Source organism: Coturnix japonica, chromosome 1 (assembly GCF_001577835.2).
Source record: "Coturnix japonica isolate 7356 chromosome 1, Coturnix japonica 2.1, whole genome shotgun sequence".
NCBI classification, from domain to species: Eukaryota; Metazoa; Chordata; class Aves; order Galliformes; family Phasianidae; genus Coturnix; species Coturnix japonica.
Window position 1 is genome coordinate 94,255,291 of NC_029516.1, and position 21,889 is coordinate 94,277,179.

General features: G+C 43.6%; 1 protein-coding gene across 4 annotated transcripts in view; it reads left to right on the forward strand.

The window, feature by feature from the left end:
- HUNK (hormonally up-regulated Neu-associated kinase) overlaps window positions 1–19,908 on the forward strand; it is a 54,252-nt gene extending 34,344 nt beyond the window's left edge. For 3 of the 4 annotated variants that reach the window (XM_015881260.2, XM_015881290.2, XM_015881281.2), the window contains exons 6-10: window positions 3,982–4,117; window positions 7,991–8,159; window positions 9,175–9,258; window positions 14,558–14,738; window positions 16,569–19,908. In XM_015881260.2, the coding sequence (XP_015736746.1) occupies window positions 3,982–4,117; window positions 7,991–8,159; window positions 9,175–9,258; window positions 14,558–14,738; window positions 16,569–17,206 (1,208 nt within the window). In that variant the 3' untranslated portion in view covers window positions 17,207–19,908. The remainder of the gene's footprint in view (window positions 1–3,981; window positions 4,118–7,990; window positions 8,160–9,174; window positions 9,259–14,557; window positions 14,739–16,568) is intronic. The other variant, XM_015881271.2, reaches the window with a different exon arrangement.
- The last annotated feature ends 1,981 nt before the right edge of the window (window positions 19,909–21,889 follow it).

Below are 21,889 nucleotides of genomic sequence, written 5' to 3' on the forward strand. Positions count from 1 at the left end.
CGCATCTTTTGACATTATGGTCTCCAAAGAAAACAATGTTTTGTTTATGCTTGGAGAACAATAGAAGCTTGAACTTTCAGAGATGATGGAAAATCAGTGGAACAGATTTAAACTTGTTAACCTTTATTCAACAAAATGTGAACAAAGGTACGCATCGGTCCTTGATTTAAGTCAGCAGGTTTGCACATTCACCAACATGGCAAATTGTGATTTAAGATGACATTTGTTCTTGCCACGTTTAGACTTTGGGTCAGCAGATAGAAAATCTGCTGCTCTGCCCTGCAAGCTCTTCTATTAGTTAACTTAGGTTAGGTAGAGGGATCTTCTTTTTCATATATCAGGTTTTCTTTCTCTGTAAATTCACATGGAGATTGCAGAGGAGATATTTTGTAGTAGTATGCTTTGTTTGTTCCTTGTGTTCTCTTTTAACATTTAACTTCACAGTTGCTGAATGCAGGGCTTCTGTGTAAAAGTAGCTGTTCTTATCACTAAATAAGAGTACGCTTTATTTGTAGTAGTTACAGTTTTGTGTGACTATGGACAGATGGCCAAAGGAACTGTGAAGCAACAGGGAAAACTGAGGGGTTAGTATTTGATTTTCCCACTTAGGAAACAGTTTTTCATTAAGCTGCTTACACAACAGATCTATCTGATTATTGATTTTAGGTGAGCAGAGTTCAGTTGTTAAGGAAGTTGATATTCACCTTGCACACATCCCTTTTTTGTCTCCATGTACTCCTTCTGTGTGTTTGTGGTCTTCCTTTCAGAATAGAAAAGTGCATTTAGAATCTCTCTGAAAAGGTGGTTTTTTAATCCTTAGCTCGTTCACTTGATAAGCTTTCTGTCTAGATGATGGAATTTTTGTTAGAAAATCCCATCTTTCATATCAAAGAGTCTGAAAGGTAACATCAAGTGACACACTATCTTCTAATCATCACTTACATGTGATCCCCTTTTTAAAGCCTGTCCCAACACTATCTACCACTTGTGCAACTGTATACAACAGTTGTATTTGCTTGATTTTAGTCAGGCACCCGCTCATACTGTGGCATTCTCTAAACAAGACACTAAATTCATTTTGTTCGTGACAAAGAAAATGGAAGCAACAGAGGTCTTGTGGTCCATACCTGAAGCTCTCCCCATTTCTGTTCGTTACTGAACTCAATCTATTAAAGAAGTTTAAAGGGAAAGTTGTTGTTTTTTCTCATGGTACTAATCTCTCATTTGTCTAAAGAGCAAACTTTGCCCCAAAGTTACACCATGGAAACTAAATTCCATCAAGTGCAGGTCACTAGCTAATCAGATTAGTGCTGTCCTCGAGTTCATCATAAATGAGGCCCTCACATTCCCTCACATAATGAAGCATTGGAGGGATAATTCACAGCATCCTTTGTTCATGAAGCTACTTGGTTCAGCATGAAAAGCGGCTTCAGATGGGTCTAAAAACCGGTTCATTCGCTTCATGTTTGCTTCCTGGGGGATTAATTTTGCTGTCCTGCAGCTGTGTGGCTAACTGAAAAAGACACATCCTAACAGTTCAGGTGAGCAGAGGCGCTGCTACAAACCTTCTCCTCATTGCCTGGGTAGGACTGGCAAAGGAACTTCTCTGGAGGGCTCCTTTCTCTGGAATCAGTTACCCCTGGTCTGAACCTGCTGCACTTTACTGCTTCACAAGCCGCCTTTAATCAGTCTGTCTTTTGCCAAAGGGAAAAAAACAGGGACTTTAAGGAGCTGTTAGCTGATGTGGGGGCCAGGGGGGATGGTGGCTGGTTTGGGGAGGGGCTGTTTTGTGTTAAGAAGAGTGCTCTGAACCCGTGGGATGCGTGCGGTTTCTAGCGGGAAGCACTGGGAAGAGAGGAACTAAAATGGCAGAACAATGGGGAGCTTGTTTCCCGTAACGGAGGGGTTGGCGCCCAAGATGTGTTGACGTGCGGGCTTTCAGGGTACGCAGAGAACAGCCCTAACATCAGCTTGCAAGAGATTTATGAACTTGGATGTAGTCTCTTCCTGCTGTTTCCACAATATTGCTGTCGTAAGAAAATAACAAAAATGTTGGGAAAGATTTAAAGTGAAGTACCTCACATAAATCAGTGATTTTGTGAAGACAGAGCTTAAAAAACACCTAGCTCATGCCTAGCTTGACTGGTAAATACATAATCATAACTCTCTCTCTTCCTAATATAAACTTCTCAGTGCTAGACCTACATTGTAATGGATATCCTCTCAGGGCCTTCTACGGCTGATGTCTGATGGTTGCAGGATGGTGAAACAAGAAGTTATCCATGCTGTTAGGTCTTGGCACCCATCACATCTAATACTGACTTATTTGATGAGAAACCCTCCCTTGCCCACTGCTTTGCTCTGACACATCGGCCCAGACAGCCTGTCACTTTGGGCTCAGAGAACTGAAAATGCTTGGGTCGATAGCCACGCAAACACAAAGAAGTCTCGTAGAAGAGAACCTCATAAAGGCAACACCACTGTGTTTAGGCTCCTGTTTCCAGACGAACACACTGTGAGCAGGCATATTGCACTCCTTCAGCCTAATATGGGAGGAAGGATTCACAAGGGTTACACTGTGGTGTTGGTGAAATAGGCGAGTCATGGTTGTTGTCCTTCAGAATAGGGGACAGTATTTTCAGACTCTTTAGCTCTTTCCCACATAGAATCATGGAATCATAGAATGGCTGGAAGGCTGGAAGGGACCTCAAGGATCATCAAGTTCCAAACGCCCTGCCACAGGCAGGGCCACCAACCTCCAGATCTGGTACAAGACTAGGTTGCCCAGGGTCCCATCCAACCTGGTCTTGAATGCCTCCAGGACTCTGAGCAAAAATCCAAAGATATTAAATATTTCACGGGCAAAGTAAGCCAGTGGTCCTGTACTACTGCTGCCAAAGATCTCTGCACAAGGTCTCTGCAAGATTTGGACTCATGTACATAAGACATGCACAGGAGAGTCTAGGGAGTGAACTGTAGCTCTGCAGCAGAATGAGGTGGAAAAAAGCCTCCAAAATGCTGTCTTTCTAAGCTGGAAAAAACTGCTGCAACCATCAGTTCTGTCTTTTGGTTGCCATTGACATCATTTAGGGTGCACTCATCATCTCACTTGACTGTATCTCCTCTACAAGATCATTCTGGTTTTGGCTTTTTAAGAATTATGTTTCTTTGTCTTTTGCGCAGGGAATGGTAGAGGAAATAGTTATTTCATCATTGACTTGTAGTTGATAAGCTGAATCTAACACTGATAAGTTGAGGAATAAAGACCAGAAACAGTTAAAACAGAATTTATTTTCAACTCGGACATTCACTTATTTTGAGTCTTTAAGCAAATCACTTGATTTTGTTGTTCATAAGCATGTAAGAAGCACATGACTTACAAATACAGGAAAACTACTTTTGAGGTTTTTTGCAAAAAAAATCCCAAGGGATGGTTGAATGTCATTGAAAGTTCACTATTTGAAAAAAGAATGAAGCCCATTAATTTTACTCTTTTAATTTGGCTAAAACCTCCTGCAACTGATTGTAGTTTGGATGGAAGCCAGAAGAGAATTTCTCCTGTCAATGGGAGCAGAAAACTCGGTTCTCCATGTCTTTCCTCCCAGCTCTCTGTTCCTCCTTCCTCTCCACTCAGCACCAGTCTACCTCTTTCTGTTCTGTACTCTGTATGAGTGATTTTCTAATAACCTCACTTCTTAAACAAGAATGAAGCTTTGACTAGCTTGCTCAGAAACTTCAAACAAGCTCTGGAACAAAAGGTGCTTTTTCTCGTCTCCTTTATGACTCTATAAATCTTTGTTTATTTTGGTTACCAGTCCTGTATCGAACTTTCTTTGTTTTCCAGGACATTTGATCATACTGTATAGAAGAAGTTGCATTTTTGTATGTTTGTGGTCAGGCTGCATGGCATAACAACCCAACTGTTGTGTTAAGTCATAAAGTATATGACATAGCTATTGTCTTTTCTTGATTTCTTCACAGCGGCCATAAACTTTCTACGATCTCTACTAGAGCCAGATCCTGCAAAGAGACCAAACATCCAGCAGGCACTTGCAAATCGGTGGCTTAATGAGAATTACCCTGGGAGAGCACCTCCTAATGTTACATATCCAAACAGGTAGGAAGGAGTGGAGAAAACCTGCCACTGTGTTTGTCCATTAAAATGTGAACAACTCTGATGCTACATTTTCATTCCTTATATGACAGCATCCCACTGCATTTTCCGAGATTGCTTTTTTGACTCTATTTTTAAAGTTATAAGGATTGGTCATTAAATGTGTGCTTCCTGAAATGGTCAAAAACAGTAACTTAAATTAGAAGGTGGCATATGTTACAGTTGTGAGGTAGTATGAAGTGCAGATCATGTGAGCTTAGAATGTATGTGTATGAAGACAGTTCATTGCTTCTAGTCTTGTCCTTATTTATCAGTAGAACCATGATATTTACTGATACAGGCTATGCCCATTTCTGATGCATATGTGATGTTCTGTGTATTAGGTAAATATGCAGACCGTGGTGAGAAAGGTCAGAGTTAAACAATCTTGCCTTATTGGTTGTTGATTTTGAATACCAATGCAATACTAAAAGTGTGACTAAATGCAAACAGGTAATGGATCTCATGGCCAGACCAAATTGCAATCTAGGGAAAAACAAGGAAGAAAGAAAAATACTTCTGGTCCACTTCGGTTAGAAATAATCTTTCTTGACTTTCAGCATCTTTAGTATGGAGTCTTCACATAAGCCAGTCAACCTGGGCTCTCATTACAGTCAATGGAGACAAATTTTTACAGAATGATTCATCTAACTTCTATTTGATTCTGCATCAGGATGACATTGTGCCCAGGAGATTCTGCTTTCTCTCCTGTGACTGTAAAAGGAGCCTCAGGCAACTCACTTAGAAATGTGTGTCTATATTTGATCTGATAAAACCTGCTTCCTGCATCAAAGCCTTTCCACTGTGTCTTACACACAGTCTCATACCTGCAGATGATGTTGTAGGAGTTACTAGCTTGCAGGCCAATATCCAAACTAGCACTGAAGCAGATAGAGCAACTTAAAGCTTAATTTTGGAGCAGAAAATTTGATAGTACCCCAGAATTTCAGTTCTAACTCACTAATAGGCAGATCACTGTGAGAAGAGCCTAACTTCCACCGTACAATTTATTCAAGTGCCAGATCCTGATACAGCATACACCTAGGGGCGTGACAACCTATCTTTGAATGTCAGAACCACTGTCCTCACTCTAAAGTGATCTGTTGTTCACCAACTGAGCCATCTCTTTTTGTTGGTGCCCTGAAGGTCTAAATGCTTAAGCAAGCTCCAACCGCGGATACAGACAGCCTTGAGCATTCATCTGAAATCACAATTTTGCTGTTAACAGTGCCTCTCCCCTGTTTTCCCCTCTTAACTACAGCTAGCCACGTGAATAGGACATGTTTAAGAGCTGGAGGACCCAAACCTGTGGGGCTGAGAGACAGTTTTCCTTCTGTGTGCGCAGAGAACTTAGGTGCACTAGTTTACCAGCAGGCATTTTCCTTCCAGAGTTAGTGTTTTAAGTATAGTGATGTGGGCAATGACTGTGCCTGCATTTCTTTGACCTGAGCAGGATAAGTTGTCTCACACTCACAAAATATGGTTGGAGAGAGGTTGAACAGCTTGGATACTTGTTCTCCAAAGGGTGACATCGCTAGATCCATCCATTGAAGCACATGTGAGGTAAACTGCATGCAGTGGGATCACAGAATTATACGTAGAATGGCTTGGGTTGGAAGAGACCTTAAAGGTCATCTAGTTCCAACCCTCTGCCTTAGGCAGAATTGCCAGCCACAGTACTCAGACCCATAAGAAGGATTGTTTTGCAGGAAGTAAGATGGAGAGCAGGCAGACTCATTATCTCAGCATTACTGCCTGAAATTTAAGGTCAATTGAGTTAATTTGCATAGTGTGCTGTACAACTAAAGGAAATCTGAGTTTCCATGGTGCGTTGGACTGTACTGAAGTGCACTCTACATATGAACATTATATGGTAAAGAAGGAGAAAACAAGTGTAAACTGAATGAATCGTTAAGCTAATGAAATCACTGCCATAATGAGTCTAATCAATCTACTAAACGTGGCATCTGTTAAATGAATGTAAGTGTAACTGAGAGCTGTATGGGTAATTTAATTCTCTTGCTGAGTGTGTTCTATCTAAGAAGAAGAAAAAAGACAGAAATACGGCTTGAATGTGATTTCAGAATTATTTTGCATTTGTAGGTGCATTTTCATGCCGCTGTTTTTGAGTTGTCAGCTTGCAGTTATCAGGCCTTAGGCTGTGATGGAAGTATTCACTTCAGAGCTTGCTCACTGGTGCAGTTAGGTCAGAGACTCATGAGAGAGGCTGGCCTCTACTAGATACAACAGCTGTGCCACAGTGCTTATGGAGTGCCCATTAATCATTTTCTCCTAAAGGCAAGCAAATCATATGTAAGAACAGAAGAAAATGTAGAGCTGAACTATAGAGAGGGCATATGTTTGTTCATGCATATATGCAGATATGGTGATGATAGTATTCCTTTCCTATTACAAGCACTTTTAAACAGTTTGCAAGGAATTGTGCCATCTCTTAGTCGTGCTCTCTGTAACAAACGAGAAGCTATGTTCTGTTCTTGCAGTCCTCTTCTACTGATTTCAGGTAACAGCCATCATTACCAAGGTGGGAACATAGTAGGAAAAGTGAAAGCAAGGTGGAATAACAGCAGAAATGGCATTTTCAGGAGAATGCTCTTTCAGGCTTTCTAAAAGCTTGCTTTTGTTAAAGAAATTCCCTGAAGGCAAGCAAAGATTTCCAGTTTTGCTTAGCACTTCAAGGAGAAATTGCTTACATTTTTTTTGCTGTCCAGATGCTTTACTGTGCAATGGCCAAGATACGTTTTGGTTATGAACTCTAAGAACACCACCCAAGCATTCTTTAGCTGCAGAATGCATGTTAATAAGAGTAAAGGAAAACAGTAATTTGAGATTTTCCATACTCTGTTTTGCATCTTGTCTAAGTCCTTCTCATATCAGACCCAAGCATTCCTCATGGCAAAGGTGTACAGGACAGTGGTGTAGCAGAGAAGGGGTGAGAAAGGTAGGTAATTACACCTTTCTATATACATAATAGCTCATAACCTAAGCTTCCCTGAGTTACCCTGGGCAGATATTAGGCTTGATGTTGGAAGCGAGGAATATTTTTTAGAAAGCAAACAAAATCCAGCATTTCTTTGGAGATGGATAGGAGTTGATGGGTACATCTAGGAATCTGTCCAGCACATTTAGATGCCTAAGTAAAAGTCCTCTGGAAAATCTGGTTTTAACATAGTCTACAAAAGTTCTTTGCCGTTTGCGCAGGCTGCTGTAATGCATTTCTCACTTATGTCTCCTATGGGCTTTACAGAAAAGCATATCCATAAAATTGCATGGTGTTTCTGCTTTTAACCAACATGAGAATAGTAGCAGCCTTACCATTTTAGAGCTGCTGTAATAATCCTTCCTGTATGTTATCTTTCTCTGTGGTAAAGTTCTCCAGCTACTTTGTGCATGAATATTGTGCAATAGATGAGGAATGAAGCTGAACACTGGTGTTTGGTTACATGAGTCATTTCAGAAAGCAAAATGTCACTACCTAAGTTGGATTTTGCCTCTTTCCCTTCAAAATCAAATGGATTCTCTTGATGGTTTTTCACCCATGTTCACATCTAGGATAACAAACTGAGACATCCTGAGCGTCACATTGCCATTTCCTTTCATGGTAGCACATAAGGTCATTCTGAATTGTCAGGAAAAGTTCTGCTTGTTCAACTTCATGATGTCCCATAGTGTGTGTGGTTCCCTAACAATGTGCCTTTTTCGTACCTACTCATGTCTGCATTACTGAGCCTTCCAGACCTCTTCTCCAGTGTTGCTAACAAAGCTCTGTCGCTGGGAAGACATTACAAGCAACATACTCTGCTTGTCTTCTTTCTGCAGAATCCACTTGGAGGACCTCAGCCAAAGCGTGCTGCTCCATATGACTGAGAAGCTTGGCTATAAGAACAGCGATGTCATCAACACTGTGCTCTCAAACAGGGCAAGTCACACACTTGCTATATATTTTCTTCTTAATAAGAAGCTGGAGCGCTACCTGGCAAGCCTTAGAGTAAGTACTGCATGATACTGATGCTTAGAAGTTTCTCAAGGCATTACCCAAGTTGTTTTTATTTTCCCAATTCTGTCATAGTAATCATGAAATGGAGGTATTCCTTGCAAACTAAAAGCATTATTTCAAATAATAATTCCCCAAGTTACTGGGATAACTGCTTATAGGCTTTACATCTCATGAGAAGTGTTTCCAGAGAAGTACATTAGTTTTCCATGGAAAACTAGTGATGTGTTTGCCATCCTGGGATAGGCTGTTGTGCAGTTAGTGCCTAATGTATACACAGTCTAGCCCACTTAATTTGGCAAATGACCTCCCAGACCATTTTCTCTCTTGTTTAGCATTGCTGTCCATAAAATCCATGCCCTTCAGTGCCTGTGCTAATGGTGCACAGCTGCCCAGCTCACCTAGCTGAGAGCCCTGAAGGGAACACCGCTAAGAGCCTGCAGTACCCTGTGCTTACCTCCCTCTGCTGTGGGACTGCTCTGTGTGTGGCTGAAGGGAACGGTTACCTTGCCACATCATCTCTTCTTCCACATCTGGGGCAGCTGATCTCCCCAGCTGTGTTTTGCATCACACTTTCTCAAGTGTTAGGATGGACAAAGTGCACAAAGGCAAGCTGCACTCCGTTTTCCCATGGTCTCTCCACACAACTGTCTGTGTTCAGGCGAGGAGTCTTAAACAGTTAAGAGTATGTAGGCTCCTACATCACCTAATCAGTAGGATGGGTTTTTTTCTTAATGAAATGCTTTTTTCCTCTGAGAAATTATCCCTGATTACTTTTTCTTCTGACAACAGCTTCTTAGTTTTCTCTCCTTTCGGTTCTCATAACAAGTATGTTTTAATGATGGCATCAATGGTGTTCAGAATGTAATGGATCATATTTATCATCTCCGTAAGTTGATGCAACTCTACTGAATACCAAGAGTGGGCATCGTCCATTAAGCAGTAGCTAAACATCAATTTTCTCTAATTATCTTACACGCTGTGATTTTCTGTGCTCCTCTCTCCACAGAAATCTGAAGTCCAGGACAATATTTGCCACAAGAACCAGCTATACCAGATTGACAAGTACAAGGCAAATAAAGACTCCTATGAGGTAAAGCTCATTAAAGCTTCTTAAGGTATTTGGAAAGCAGGCAGAGGATCCCCAGCAGTTGGGATTAAGACAGTGAGTTTCTGGAATTGCGAGGGAAAAAAAACATCTATGCAGAACAATTCTCTCAATTTCTTTTTGAAAGATAAAAAGTAGCAGCCCCCTGGAGTGGAAGTTTAAAGATGACTTTCATCTTTCATGAGGAAAAGAAATCCTCTGTTTAGCATAGTAAAACAAAACTTCTTCAGGGGGCCCTTTAGTTTCCTTCTGAGGTGCAAGTTGCTGTAGAAGACCATATCTTCATTGTTTTGAGTGTAAAGACCTTGGTGGTGCACGACAGTGGCTGCCAGGATTCACTTTCCACAGTAGTTTGGTGTAGATATGCATAGCAGAATGCACCACCCTGGCAGAGCCCAGGCTTAACTACTAGAAACAGTAAAACAATATTAGCACAAAACTGCCCGAGTGAATATTTTGCTTCCCAGCAGAACTGTTGGAGAACTGGCCCACTGTGTTGTGAGGGACTTTCCTTGACCAGAGCAAAGACTGAACTGGGTTACCGTTCACTCTGTCTCCAGTCTTTTTGCCCACAATAGAGAAGGTAGTTTATATTAAAGGAACCCTCTCCTGTCTGGATTTTTTGTTCCCTGGATGTTTCTTGGTAAAGCACTAAAGTTATAAGGGTTGTGTGAACTATACAAGTTGTATCTGACAACATAAATAGCAGTGTTCCTGAGGAGCTTGCTATTCTTCAGTGCTGGATTGATGATTTAGTTGCAGGGACAGATTTGTTTCATGGCTGGTTTTGTTTATTTTAAAGCCTGCTAGCAAATTTAATAGAAAAGCTGAGTCGCAAGCCAGATGGAAATATCAGGGCAAAGCACTTTTACCATTCTTTTCTTACATAAATTGAAACCACCTTACTTAAAATGTATCAGCACTGGGTAGATTCAGTGAATATCATATTTCAAAATGCTCTGTGGCAGTGTACTTCAAACTGCTGCAGGCAAATGTCCCCTCAGAACACAGGCATGTCCCCAGAGGTTGTGATGCAGGCATTGCACCGTGCATCCTGACCCTGCCAGGCTCAGACTCCTTCAGCTGCCAGTGCTGCCTCCCAGCACAGTGCCCAAGGGCCCCAGGAGTACTCTGCATAGCATACAGGCACTGGCTTACTGCTTCTGCATCTGTGCTGCATGTAGAGAAGTCTGCAGCAAGGCCTGTGTGAGCACCTGCACAGAGCTAGTGTTCATAACTAGTAATGGTGTGACTCAGTGACCCTAGTTTTGCTTGTGCGCATCCTTAGGGATGAAGGCTCTCTCCTGCACTTGGGAGTTAGTCCCGAGGTAGATATTTAGAGGATGAGAATGTGTCTTTTCTTTCTTCAAATAGTTACCTTAATGCAACTGCATTACAGACACTGTGATAATAATACAGTATAATCTACTTGGGCACAGCTGAATATAAAGCATTTTGATATTGCTTTAGCTGTATTTACTCGAGGGGATTGTATAACACCAGGACAGTTAAAGTAGCACGCTTGGGTGAATGCAAGCCCTGAGATGCTCCTGCTGCTTGCAACTGTGGTAGACGTCTGCTAAAATGCCTTTAGGGGGTTGAATGGAAGTGTCTGGATTGTGCCCTTGGGATCAGCAGGTGCTGCTCGAGCTCAGGATGACAGAATTCATAAGCTGGGAGGGATTCATGAGCTGTGGTCAGGGTCCCCCTGCCATCCTCTGTACCCAGCCTGAAAGTGGGAGGCCACGGTCCCCAGACAGATACCCCCAAGGCAGCATGGCTGTGTGTTGCCATGGCAATTCCAGGAGAGAGGTGGTCAGGCACAGCAGAAGCAGCTGACTGTGTTTCTTCCACCTCCCTCTGTCATGTGAAATGAGGATGTTTTGTGGGCCAGGGCCGGCTGCCAGCAGCACTGATTGTTGCTGGGCCATGCAGTGTGCCACATGGGCAGGGGACAGGCCTAGCCCACCTGTCCCTTCAGTGTCCTAAACTGCGTGGTAGCACTGGTGTGCCAGAGCTGGAGTGCTGAGAGTTGCTCTCAGGGCTAAGCATCCGGCTGGCTTTGCAGGCTGGCCTTATTTTAGTACTTGGGGCAGTTGGGCAGGGTCTTTTTTTGCTGCAAAGACCACAGGTAGTGAGCAGTCATTCCTGCAACAAACCCAGGGACCAGCATTGAGGATCCCTGCTTTCCCCAGACAAGCCAGTGGGCTCAGGCTCAAGGAATTTGTGATTTTAAGAACTTATATCATCCTCCTATCACAATACTAGCCATGGCCAAGGCAAATACCTATTATCTTCCTTTCAAGTCCATTGCTGGGACTAGTGTGGATTTTAAGGTCGAGGTCAGGACAGGAAATAGCAGAGGCTGATGTAATGCTGAACCTATTCAAGTATAACATACCGGCACAACCCTTTCATTGTGCAGCAGCATGCCATTGCATGGCTGCGTATAGCATGGTGAAGAGTAAACTTGTATAACTCCCCCAAAGGAACACTTCCTTTCCTTCTTAAAATATAATAGCATGTGGAAACTTGTGAGTTTAGGATTTTCATTGTTCCCTCTCCTGTAACCATCATCAAAGAGAAGGAATTTTAGTAAATTTAAAAAATAAAACCATTTACAGCGTTCTTCTAGGGTATAGTAATTCATTGCTATTGCTGGATGTGTGAATTTGCTCTTTTATCAGTGCTTCAATTGTACAACACAACTGTGCTGCTGCTGCTAGTAAAACATTGCAGCAGCGTAAGAACAAAGTCATGGGCATGTGGAACACAGAATCATAGAATTATTAAGTTTGGAAAAGACCTCTAAGGTCATTCAATCCACCCACCAGCCCACCCCCACCATGCCCACTGCCCACATCCCTCAGTGCCACATCCACACGGCTCTTGAATGTGTCCAGGTACAGTGACTGCACCGCCTCCCTGGGCAGCCTGTGCCACTGCAGCACTGCTCTTACTGAGAAGGAATTGTTCCTAATACCCAACCTAAACCTCTCCTGGCGCAACTTGAGGTCATTCCCTCTCATCCTATGGCTATTACCTCAGAGAAGAGTCTGACACCCACCTTGCTACAACCTCCTTCCAGGTGGTTGTAGAGAGCAATAAAACCTCCTCTCAGCCTTCTCTGGACAAACATCTTCTCCAGTGTATTTCATAGCAGAGCAGTTAGAAGTTCTGGCTCGTCACTTGCACCATTAGGCTAAAGGGCTAATGTCCTGCATGCTGACAGATGCTGTGTCTACTGAGATGCAAATTCTTTCCTCACCTACCCAAATAAGAAAGCTGTTAAACAATTTTGAGAGACTCCTTTAGGCTTTATGTAGTCACCACTCAGTTTCACCCACTTAAATAAAATAGTATGTGGTAGAACCTGGTCTCTGCTGAACTTGGCAGCAGAGTCTTGCAGCCTTGGGAGAAAAAATAGTTTGGTGAGCTCCAGATTAAATGCGGAGCTTCCACTGACTTTATTGTTGTAGTCCGTTGTTCACACTGCGTTACTATTATTACTGCTATTGTTGTTATTACTGTTGTAACTGCTTCATCAACATTAGTAGTGGCTGTGCTCGCCAAAGTGCTGTCTGGGACTGATCAGATGTGGTGTTATTTCAAGCACACCACAGGCAGGGAGGAATAAATGCTCTGTCACTGGCATGGCTACAGCCTCTAAAGGCAAAGGGAAGGACATCAGGCTGACCAGGAGGTGTAACACAAGGAAAGTGATGGCCAATCCAAGAAGTGTTTTATTCTGTGGAAGAATTATCCAGCCAGAGCCGGCTGAGGGAAAAGTAATTGGAGGAAATAAGGAATGTATGGAGAGAAGGCTGGGAAAAAATGAGTCTGTGATAGTACACCGAGAGGAAGAAGACAGTGAGGAGCTCCCAGAGGTGTCCCTGGTTCTCTCCCTCTCATGTCACCTCACAGCTTCTGTAATAAAACTTAACATCTGAACATCTTCCTGAAGGTCTTCCTTCTGATTCTGTGACTTCCGAAAGGTCAAAGATTAATGAGCCCAGCGGTGCCAAAAACCATCTGTGCAGAAGGCCTGATTCTGTCTGAGCTGTCAGTGATCAGGATGAGCTCTTCCTTCTTATTTCCCTCTTATGTGTCTTAACACATTTCCTGAGTTATTTAGTGGACAATATTAATAATAATATTCATCTGCATCTTTCTTTCCCTCTGTCACATATATGTGACTTTCCATCACTCAGATGCCCCTCTAAAAAAATAACCCCAAAGCAACCAAAACAAAAGTCGCACTACTCTCAGATTCATGTTTAAAACCACACGACACACATTTCTTCAAGAGAGGTGGGAGACTGTTGAAGTCTTTGAGTGACAGCAAAATACAAGCCACAAATTTTGATGTCTGGGTTTTGGTAATATCAGAGTTTGGGCTCCCTCTGGAATCAGTGACAACTAAAGAGTGTTATGCAGAGTACACAATCGGGTGATTCCTGCTGAAAAAGATACAATAAATTTCAGCTGTATAACAATCAAATCCACTGCTGATCTGGGTGGTAGGGCTTAATGCTCAGCTTGTGCCCATCCATAGATGCAGTCAGAGAATCACAGAATCATAGAATCACTAAGGTTGGAAAGACCACTAAGATCATCCAGTCCAACCATCAGCCCATGCCTGGGACTGCTGTAGTCCTTGTCCCTCTGTGCCACTGCATCACCGCTCTTGCTGAGAAGAAATTGTTCCTAATATCCAACCTGAACCTCCCTGGCACAACCTGAGGCTGTTGCTTCTGATCCTATTACAGTTATGTGGGAGAAGAGGCTGCTGAATTACAGAATTATAGATACACAGAATCAGAGCTCGGGGATGTGCAGCAAAGGCCTCCTTCCTCGGGATATTGTGCAGACAGAAGATGAATGACTCAAAGAGTTTAAAACTACTTTAAAGTTCTGCAGATCACCTTTGGAAATGCTAGAGGAAGTGCAATAAACAGAAATCAAAGGCCTTTTTGTGTGTGTGTGTTTAAATGGGCAGACAGATTTCAAATCTGGAGGAACATTAATCTGTGTGTACCTTGCTTGAACAAGGTATTCTAGCACAAATGGCCTCTGAGGACAGGCTTGATTTTCTGATCATGTCAAACTGATCAGAGGAAAATATGACTTGGAAGACGTGGTTATTTTGAGTAGTCAGGATAAATTCCTTGTATATATTTTGTTTTTAATCCAGCTTCAGTAAGCAGTGTATCTCTGGGGGGCTGAGGACATTTGAACTTCCTTCAGTAAACCAGATTGTTCTTGTTTGTTTTACAACCTAAAGGACAAAAAACTCAGAAAACAAGAAAAGAAAGGGGAGATTCTTCACCGTCAGCTCCCAAAGAAAACTGAGAAAAGTCCAGTTTCATATAGACAGCCTTCTTCCTGTCTTATCTCACAGATACAGAACACCAAGGCTCTGCTGAGGGACCGAAAAGCTACCAAGGCTGGAGGTGCTGAGAAAGGTCAGTGGGAGAAGTGTTGTTGTGCCTATGGGCATGTGCCTTCCTGTGACTGTGCTGGCATGGGCTTGTGTAGTGTCGATGTCTTGTGTGGTATGTGGTTGTGTGTAAATAGTGCTCGTGTTTGCTGCTTGCTCTGGATGTGGTTATGTGAAGGAGGATGGAATCGTATAATCAAATATTGGACATAACATCCTGGGGGAACCATGGCACACTGGCACTTTGAAAGCGTCAACAGCCACCCAAGATCAGTGCTGGCCTCTGGGGAGAAGAAGTGGCAGCAGCTGGTGGTGGAGAAAGGGGAGTTGGGCAGGCAAGGGGAAATGTGACAGGGACTGCTGACCACTGGCAACGAAAGGAAGAGGAAGAGCATTAACAGGAAAAGATGAGACAGCCATTAGGGAGAAAATCATTCCTGATGCAGGGGAGGAGGTGGCCTGGGGAGGACTGTGTGGGACCTGCTCCAAGGGTGGCAGGGTTAAGGAGGTGGGGGAAGAGCAGCCAGTGTGGAAAACAGGGCAGTGGGAGCATGTGGCTAGGGGGATGCAGTGGGGGGCAGAAAGGGGATGTAGCTGTTGATCAAGGAAGGTAACTACAGAGCCATGCAGAGAAATATGGTGACTTAAAATGCTGAGTATGGTGCCGGGAGGTTGTTTAGAGGCACAGGGGATAATAAGCAGTTGATTTTTTCTCCTTGGCTTCTACTTGCTTTTTGAAGTGAAATCCGAAAATCATTCAGATCTCAACTAAAGCGTTTTTCTGCTTGTGGAAATTGTGTTTTGATGTTTGTTTCATCAAGTGGTCAAGTAATTTTGGCCTGTTTTGGAAGTAAATAAGCCCAATTAATCCTGATCCACCCTTCCCAAGCAACTCGCAATGCAAGTGATTTCATCCCATACATCCATTCAGGCCTCAACCTCTGCCAAGACCATCCCTTTTGAAAGAAACACACGTGAAATTTGTGGCTATGACCTGATGGCCAAAGTCTTGCATTACTTTTTAACCCTTTTAGGTAGTTTGAGACTGGAAGAAGTCACAGACAGTAATAAGCTGCCAGTCCTCTCTTCTTTCAATTAGGAGCAATCTAACAAAGCTGGCTGCTTGGCTAGCATTTCCTAAACACAGCAAAATGTACTTTTTTTTTCCTCACAACTAGCTTGGCGTGAGTGATTGCCAACATTCTGTAGAAACTGAACAGATCTTCTGCATGGGCTGTTTTGTATTACTGGGCCAAATCCTGGAAAGATTGTTCCATTTATATTCAGTACTTGCTTGGGGAAGATTGTCGTTGAAGTCAGTGCAGAAAATCTGTTCCAACTGTAACAGCCTGAATCTGGTCAATGCAGTTACTCCATATTTTACACGTGTGAAACTAAGAACAGATTTTATTCCAAAACGCAAGTAGAGACATTAGGAATTAACTCCCTGTTGTCCCGTATGTCTGTAGGTGTGTCAGGGAGTACAGTACGCAGACCCATGTAAAACTATGCAAAGAAATGTGGGATTTCTAAGATATTGCCTTAGAGGATATGATTAACACAAACAGCTGAAAACATCCATGGTTTCCAATTTCATGTCCTGGTCTTACTTTAAATTCATTTGAGGAAGGAGGCAGATAAGTTACCCATGGTCAGCAGCGTAAGTATCTAATAGAAGTCAAGGAATCAGGTTCTTTGGTGCTGTGTTGTGTGCATCCCTAAGACCATTTGGTTGAGCTGCTGCATGTGCCATGCTGTTATGCAGTCTATGAAAGACGATGCCTGCCATGAAGTAGAGAAGGCAATGCTCTTGAATGCCATTTGCTCTTCTGGTTCCTTTTCTGGTTGCTTTCAGACTCCACCAGTGGGCTGAGCCCCTTCCACGAGCCCTTGGCAACCAAGGCTGGCTTCATCACCTCCACCTCGCTGGAGTACCTGGAGGCCCAGCAGCCCAGGACCCCCCGACTGCTGAAGAGGCAGGAGTCCCCCCAGCAGGAGCTAGCGCGGGGCGGGGGCCGGGTCAAGGACTCTCCCCTCATCCTGAACATTGTGCACTCCTTCGAGTCCGTCGACAGAGAGGACCAAACAGACCAGGTCTCCCCCTCCCACCAGTACAAGATTTTAGGCTCGCCGATGAATTTTCCTTCCAAAAGCTCAAGTGAAAGGACACTGTCCCCGCTTTTTCAGCCAGGAAGTACATCCCCCATCCACCCCAACCAGGTCTCTTTTACATATGAAGAGAAAGCATATCCTGCCAAGGAAGAAGCCGTGTCCCCTACTCAGCTGGTTTCCAACAACCCGTTGGGCAGCCCCAACTGTGTTAAAAGCAGGGGCAGGTTCCCCATGATGGGGATTGGACAGATGCTGCGGAAGAGGAACCAGACAATGCAGTCGGTGGGCGACAAACCACTGGAAGCACGGATGCCTCAGCTGCAGCAGATGAGCCCCACGCAGATCACGTTCAATGCAGATGCTGTCAGCGGCCAGTGTTAGTCTGGCAGGCAAGGATTTGTATTGCTGTTGTCTGGGACCCAGCCTTTTTTGTTTTTAAAAAGAAGGGAAAGCCACAGGCACGTCACCGTCTCTACATAACACAGTGCAGTGGTCCAATGTAGAAAATCTGAGGTCCACTTGTAAGGAAGGGGTTATCCTATGTATTAAAGTGAAAAGAAGAGTGCTCTGCTTGTGCTGTTAAGAAATATTAGCATTAGGCATCAGATTGTACAGTAGAACATGTCTTGAAAGAGCCATGTCAATATGTATTTTCACTGCTCAAAGTCTCATATTGCAGTAAAGTGAATTGGAAGAACAACGAGCATTACCAGTGTGATTCATCAAGGTGATCAGTGTGGTGCTGTGAGTGCTGGTGCCAGCTAGGGCCATGGTAAGGCTACCCGTGCTCCTTCTGCCTGTGCCAGGCAGTACACTGTCCTGTTACAGGCATCATTCAAGGGGAAAAACTTGAAATGCCATTTCCAGAATCAGCTTGGTAAAAAGCACTGCCAGGGAGATTAAGTCTGTAGAAGCTTGAATCAAGACATGCACAATCTAAACATTCAGAATAAGTGGGACTAATAAGAGTCAAAGCAGATCTTACTGCTTATTACATAAAGTAGCTAGTAATGGCATCATTTGTTCCTAAAGAATATGATAATTCAATCATGCCATTCAGAAGGAACACGATTACTCAGAAACAAGGCTTATCACATGACAATGGTACTGAAGGCCTGTTCCTTTTATGTAATGAGTTTACAAGTGGATGCTTTAGTCAGCAATCCCCATCGCAACATGCCGTGTTTAGGCAATCTGGTCACCTCCAATTTTTGTGGCTGTACTAGTTGTTCCACTCCTGTGTGCAGGTTTGTGTTAGCCCCTGTTGTAGCGACACAGCGCCTGAAGGCTTTTCTGAGAGACTGCAGTGAGTTGAAGCAACTCATAAAGAACACACAGATCTACACCATTTTATACTACGAGATCCGTTATGCGGTGGTTACCAAAAATTCGGTATTGCTATGAGCTGTAAAGATTAAGTCTCTTAAAAAGCAACATGTTCTGCATACTGGTCTTCTTTTTCTAAGTAAATGATCTGAGAGCCTGGCAACGTTTTTGGTTCTGTTTTTGTGTTCACACCATTTCCTATAAACTAGAAGATTTAGCCAAAGACTGCACTTTTGTTTTGTCTGTACTGTGCTTGCATATGTGTTTGTGTATATGGGACATATCAGCAAAGCTCATACTAATCTGGTTCCCCCATAGGCGCCCCACTGCTGCCCATCCATTTCATGTCATTCCACAAACAAGGCATTGCTCTGCTATTGGGGCTGCTGGCTAACAGAAGGATTTTGCATCAGATTGTCATAGATTCACAACATCAGAGAATCACCAAATGGTTTGGGTTTGAGAGGACCTCAGAGCCCACCCAGCCCCAACCTCAGCTGATGTGCAGGGCTGCCCCCCACCAGCTCAGCTGCCCAGGGCCCCATCCAACCTGGCCTTGAGCACCTCCAGGGATGGGGCACCACAGCTTCTCTGGCAGCTGTGCCAGCGTCTTACTGCCCTCTGAGGAAACAATTTCTTCCTAATATCTCACTTACATTTCCTAAATTTCATCAGTAGGAACCAAAGCCCTTTTTTTGTTTGTTTTTTAATCAATGTTATTGCAAATGATTTTGGAGTCCCATTGCTTGATTTCTGTACAAATGTGAGGAGTTTCCTTTCTTTGACAAGCCTTCCATCCAGTTTCATGAGGTGGAGAAGATCCACCAGAGGCAGTTGGAAAGGTCCCTGGCAGAGCCCATAGCTCAGCAGACATTGCCAGTTCTCAGTATAGCTTAGGCTGTGCATCAAAATCTGCCGGGGAAAAAAATAAAAAGAAAGGTCACCCATCCAGATACTGACAGAACAGATAATTGGACTGTTCAGTATTCTGAATGCTTGCTAGCAAACCCAGCAACGTGTGATTGCCCAGGGCTCCCTTCTCATCTCTGCAGATAGGACCGTCACTGCAGCCTTGAAGCTGCCCATCGTTCAGCGCAGGGGTGTCCAAATGCTTCTGACTGTACACCTCAGTGTGGTGGAGGCACCACTTCCGTCATAAGCCAGCTGTAAAATGATACACATGGAAACCTCAACGTGTTAACAAAGGCCTGAAGTACAGTGGCTCATTTTTAGATGGAAAAATGCCATCTTCTATTGGTACAGAACACCCGTGTCTCCCAGGAGTCCATTATAGCTCTTCCTTTTGTTTAAGAACATTGAAGTGTTCTCTTTTCCTTCACACCAAGAATATTTGTGCTGCTGGTGAGCAGAGACAACAGCAACACCGCCACATGTGTGCGTCAGACCTGTGCACCCCAACAGATGGCAGGTACTGCCTGGAACTACAAACTCAGGTTTATTTGGGACTCAATAAAAGGTTGGAGGAGGCAGGAAAGAGACGTGTATTTTTGTGAAAACTCAGTAAATATGTGTAAGAATCAGAATGAAAATAGAAATGTTAAATCTTTTGTTATATTTATAGAGAATATATGAGTACTACACTGCTAAAACATAAATGTGTATCCAGCTTAGACAGTAGCTATGTACAGTCAAACTGCAGTGGCCATGTAAGGGACTTCTTGAAATACAGTAGTGGAAATTCCAGGGGGAAAAAATGTATTTGTTATCAATATTAAATATACATACTTTTTGAACAAGATTGCCATGGAGTGCTGACTTTGTTTGCCTGGTCACCATGTGGCAAGGAAAATCTGAGTACAAAACAACCAGTAGAACAGTGAGGTGGTGAGAGTTACCAGCACCCTTGCCTTTACCCAGCAAAGGCTGTTCCTTAGCAAGGGACCACTGACTTGCCTACAAGCCCTAAAAAGCTGATGTTAGCACAGGGTTGGATTTCTCTCTCAGTTATGAGAGAGGGAATAGAGTTGGCCACCTCAGAAGAAAACCGAGCTCTTAGGCAGCCAGGCAAGTCCTACAGATAGGAATTCACACTGATTCAAGCAAAGGAATTTGCTGATCAGCCTTCTGCATTTCTGGAGTAAATCCTTCCAGGATTTACTGGAACCAATCCCATAAGGAACCTGTTTGGAACATCTGAAAATAGGTCTTACGCTTCAGGTCATCCCCTGGGGGAAAGAGAGAACAGCTGAGCTTTTGGGTGCAAGGTGGAATCACTGGAGCTTATGGAGGCTTTTTGAGGTGCTGTTTATGCCCAGAACCCAATGGAAACAGAGGACCAGTGGTGAAGTGCTTGAAGAGTTGTTTGCACTTTACGTCACTTGACATTTGCAACAAAATCCCTCTTTAACTGCAGAATGATGGAGTCAGGTCTCCAAGCAACTTCTAAGCCCCAGTGCACTTGTAAGAGGTTTTGCTAATGCCAGCCTGGGCACATATCTGGCTGATACACTTCCAGGCTTTGCTTACCAAGGAGCAAACAGAAATTTCAGGAAAGCTATTTTTGTGTACAGTAATTCCAAATTTGCCTTCCTCTTCCATTCTTGTTCAGCATTCTGTGCACTTCCCCTTTTGTTCTCCCCCACATGCCTTCCAGAGCACAATGAAACCACAAGGTGCAGAATCACTGCCTGTGTTTCCTATTAAAAAGTTATCACAGCTCTGCAAAACAAGAGCCATAAATCACTTGCGTGCAAAAATACAACCATGTGGAAAAATCGTTCCTTGGTGTGCCTTCCCACTGCCTTTCAGCAAGATCCCTACCCCCTGATCTGCATCCAAGGTGGCCTCCCGTAGGAACGCTATGGGAGGAAACTGGGAGATGGCTCAGCTGGAGGTCCTCATTGCTCATCCCCTTGGACGGGAGGGAGTGTGCTATCTGAATCATAGAACCACTGAATCATTAAGGCTGGAAAAGACCTCTAATATCATCCAGTCCAACCATCAGCCCACCCCCACCATGCCCACTGCCCACATCCCTCAGTGCCACATCCACACGGCTCTTGAACACCTCCAGGGATGGTGACTGCACCACCTCCCTGGGCAGCCTGTGCCACTGCAGCACCACATTTGCAGCAGGTTTCTATCAAATGAGCTTCTTGAGCGCTCATTCCTAAGACACAGGCATCGGTATGTGTTTCCTGGGACCTAAGTGCATTACATGTACTTGTCTTTCATGAAGATGGCTTGCAGATGTGCGCAGGGGGAAGCTGGCTTACATCAGTTTAAGTCTTTTAAATATTTAGCATCAAATGAAGCTCGTAACGTGATGCCTTCTATTATTTAGTTACAAGTAATGAGCTGCTGTTAGAAAAAAAAGGGTGTTAAGGCTGAGCCTAAAATAGAACTTGGAGTTCACCTGAACCTCCTTGTGGTTTGGCTGCTGATGCTGGGCAGCAAAATACCTGAGAGAGAAGAACCAAGAAGAGGCATATCAGTTAAAGGCAAAGTGCTAACCCTGTTTCAGGATTTTGGTTAATACTCTAAAAAAAGGACTATTGCATTTTGTCATCTTGAAGAAACATTTTAATTCACGTTTGTAGGGATTGCATTCCTAACCAAGTAAAAATCCCCAAATTCACTGTATTTCCTGCTACCTGTAAAGATGAAATTGCTCGTCGAATCACCCAGGTTTGAACAGACTTCCAAGATCACCCAGCCCAAATGTCCACCCGCCACCAACCAACATTTCACCACTAAACCATGTCCCTTGGCACAACA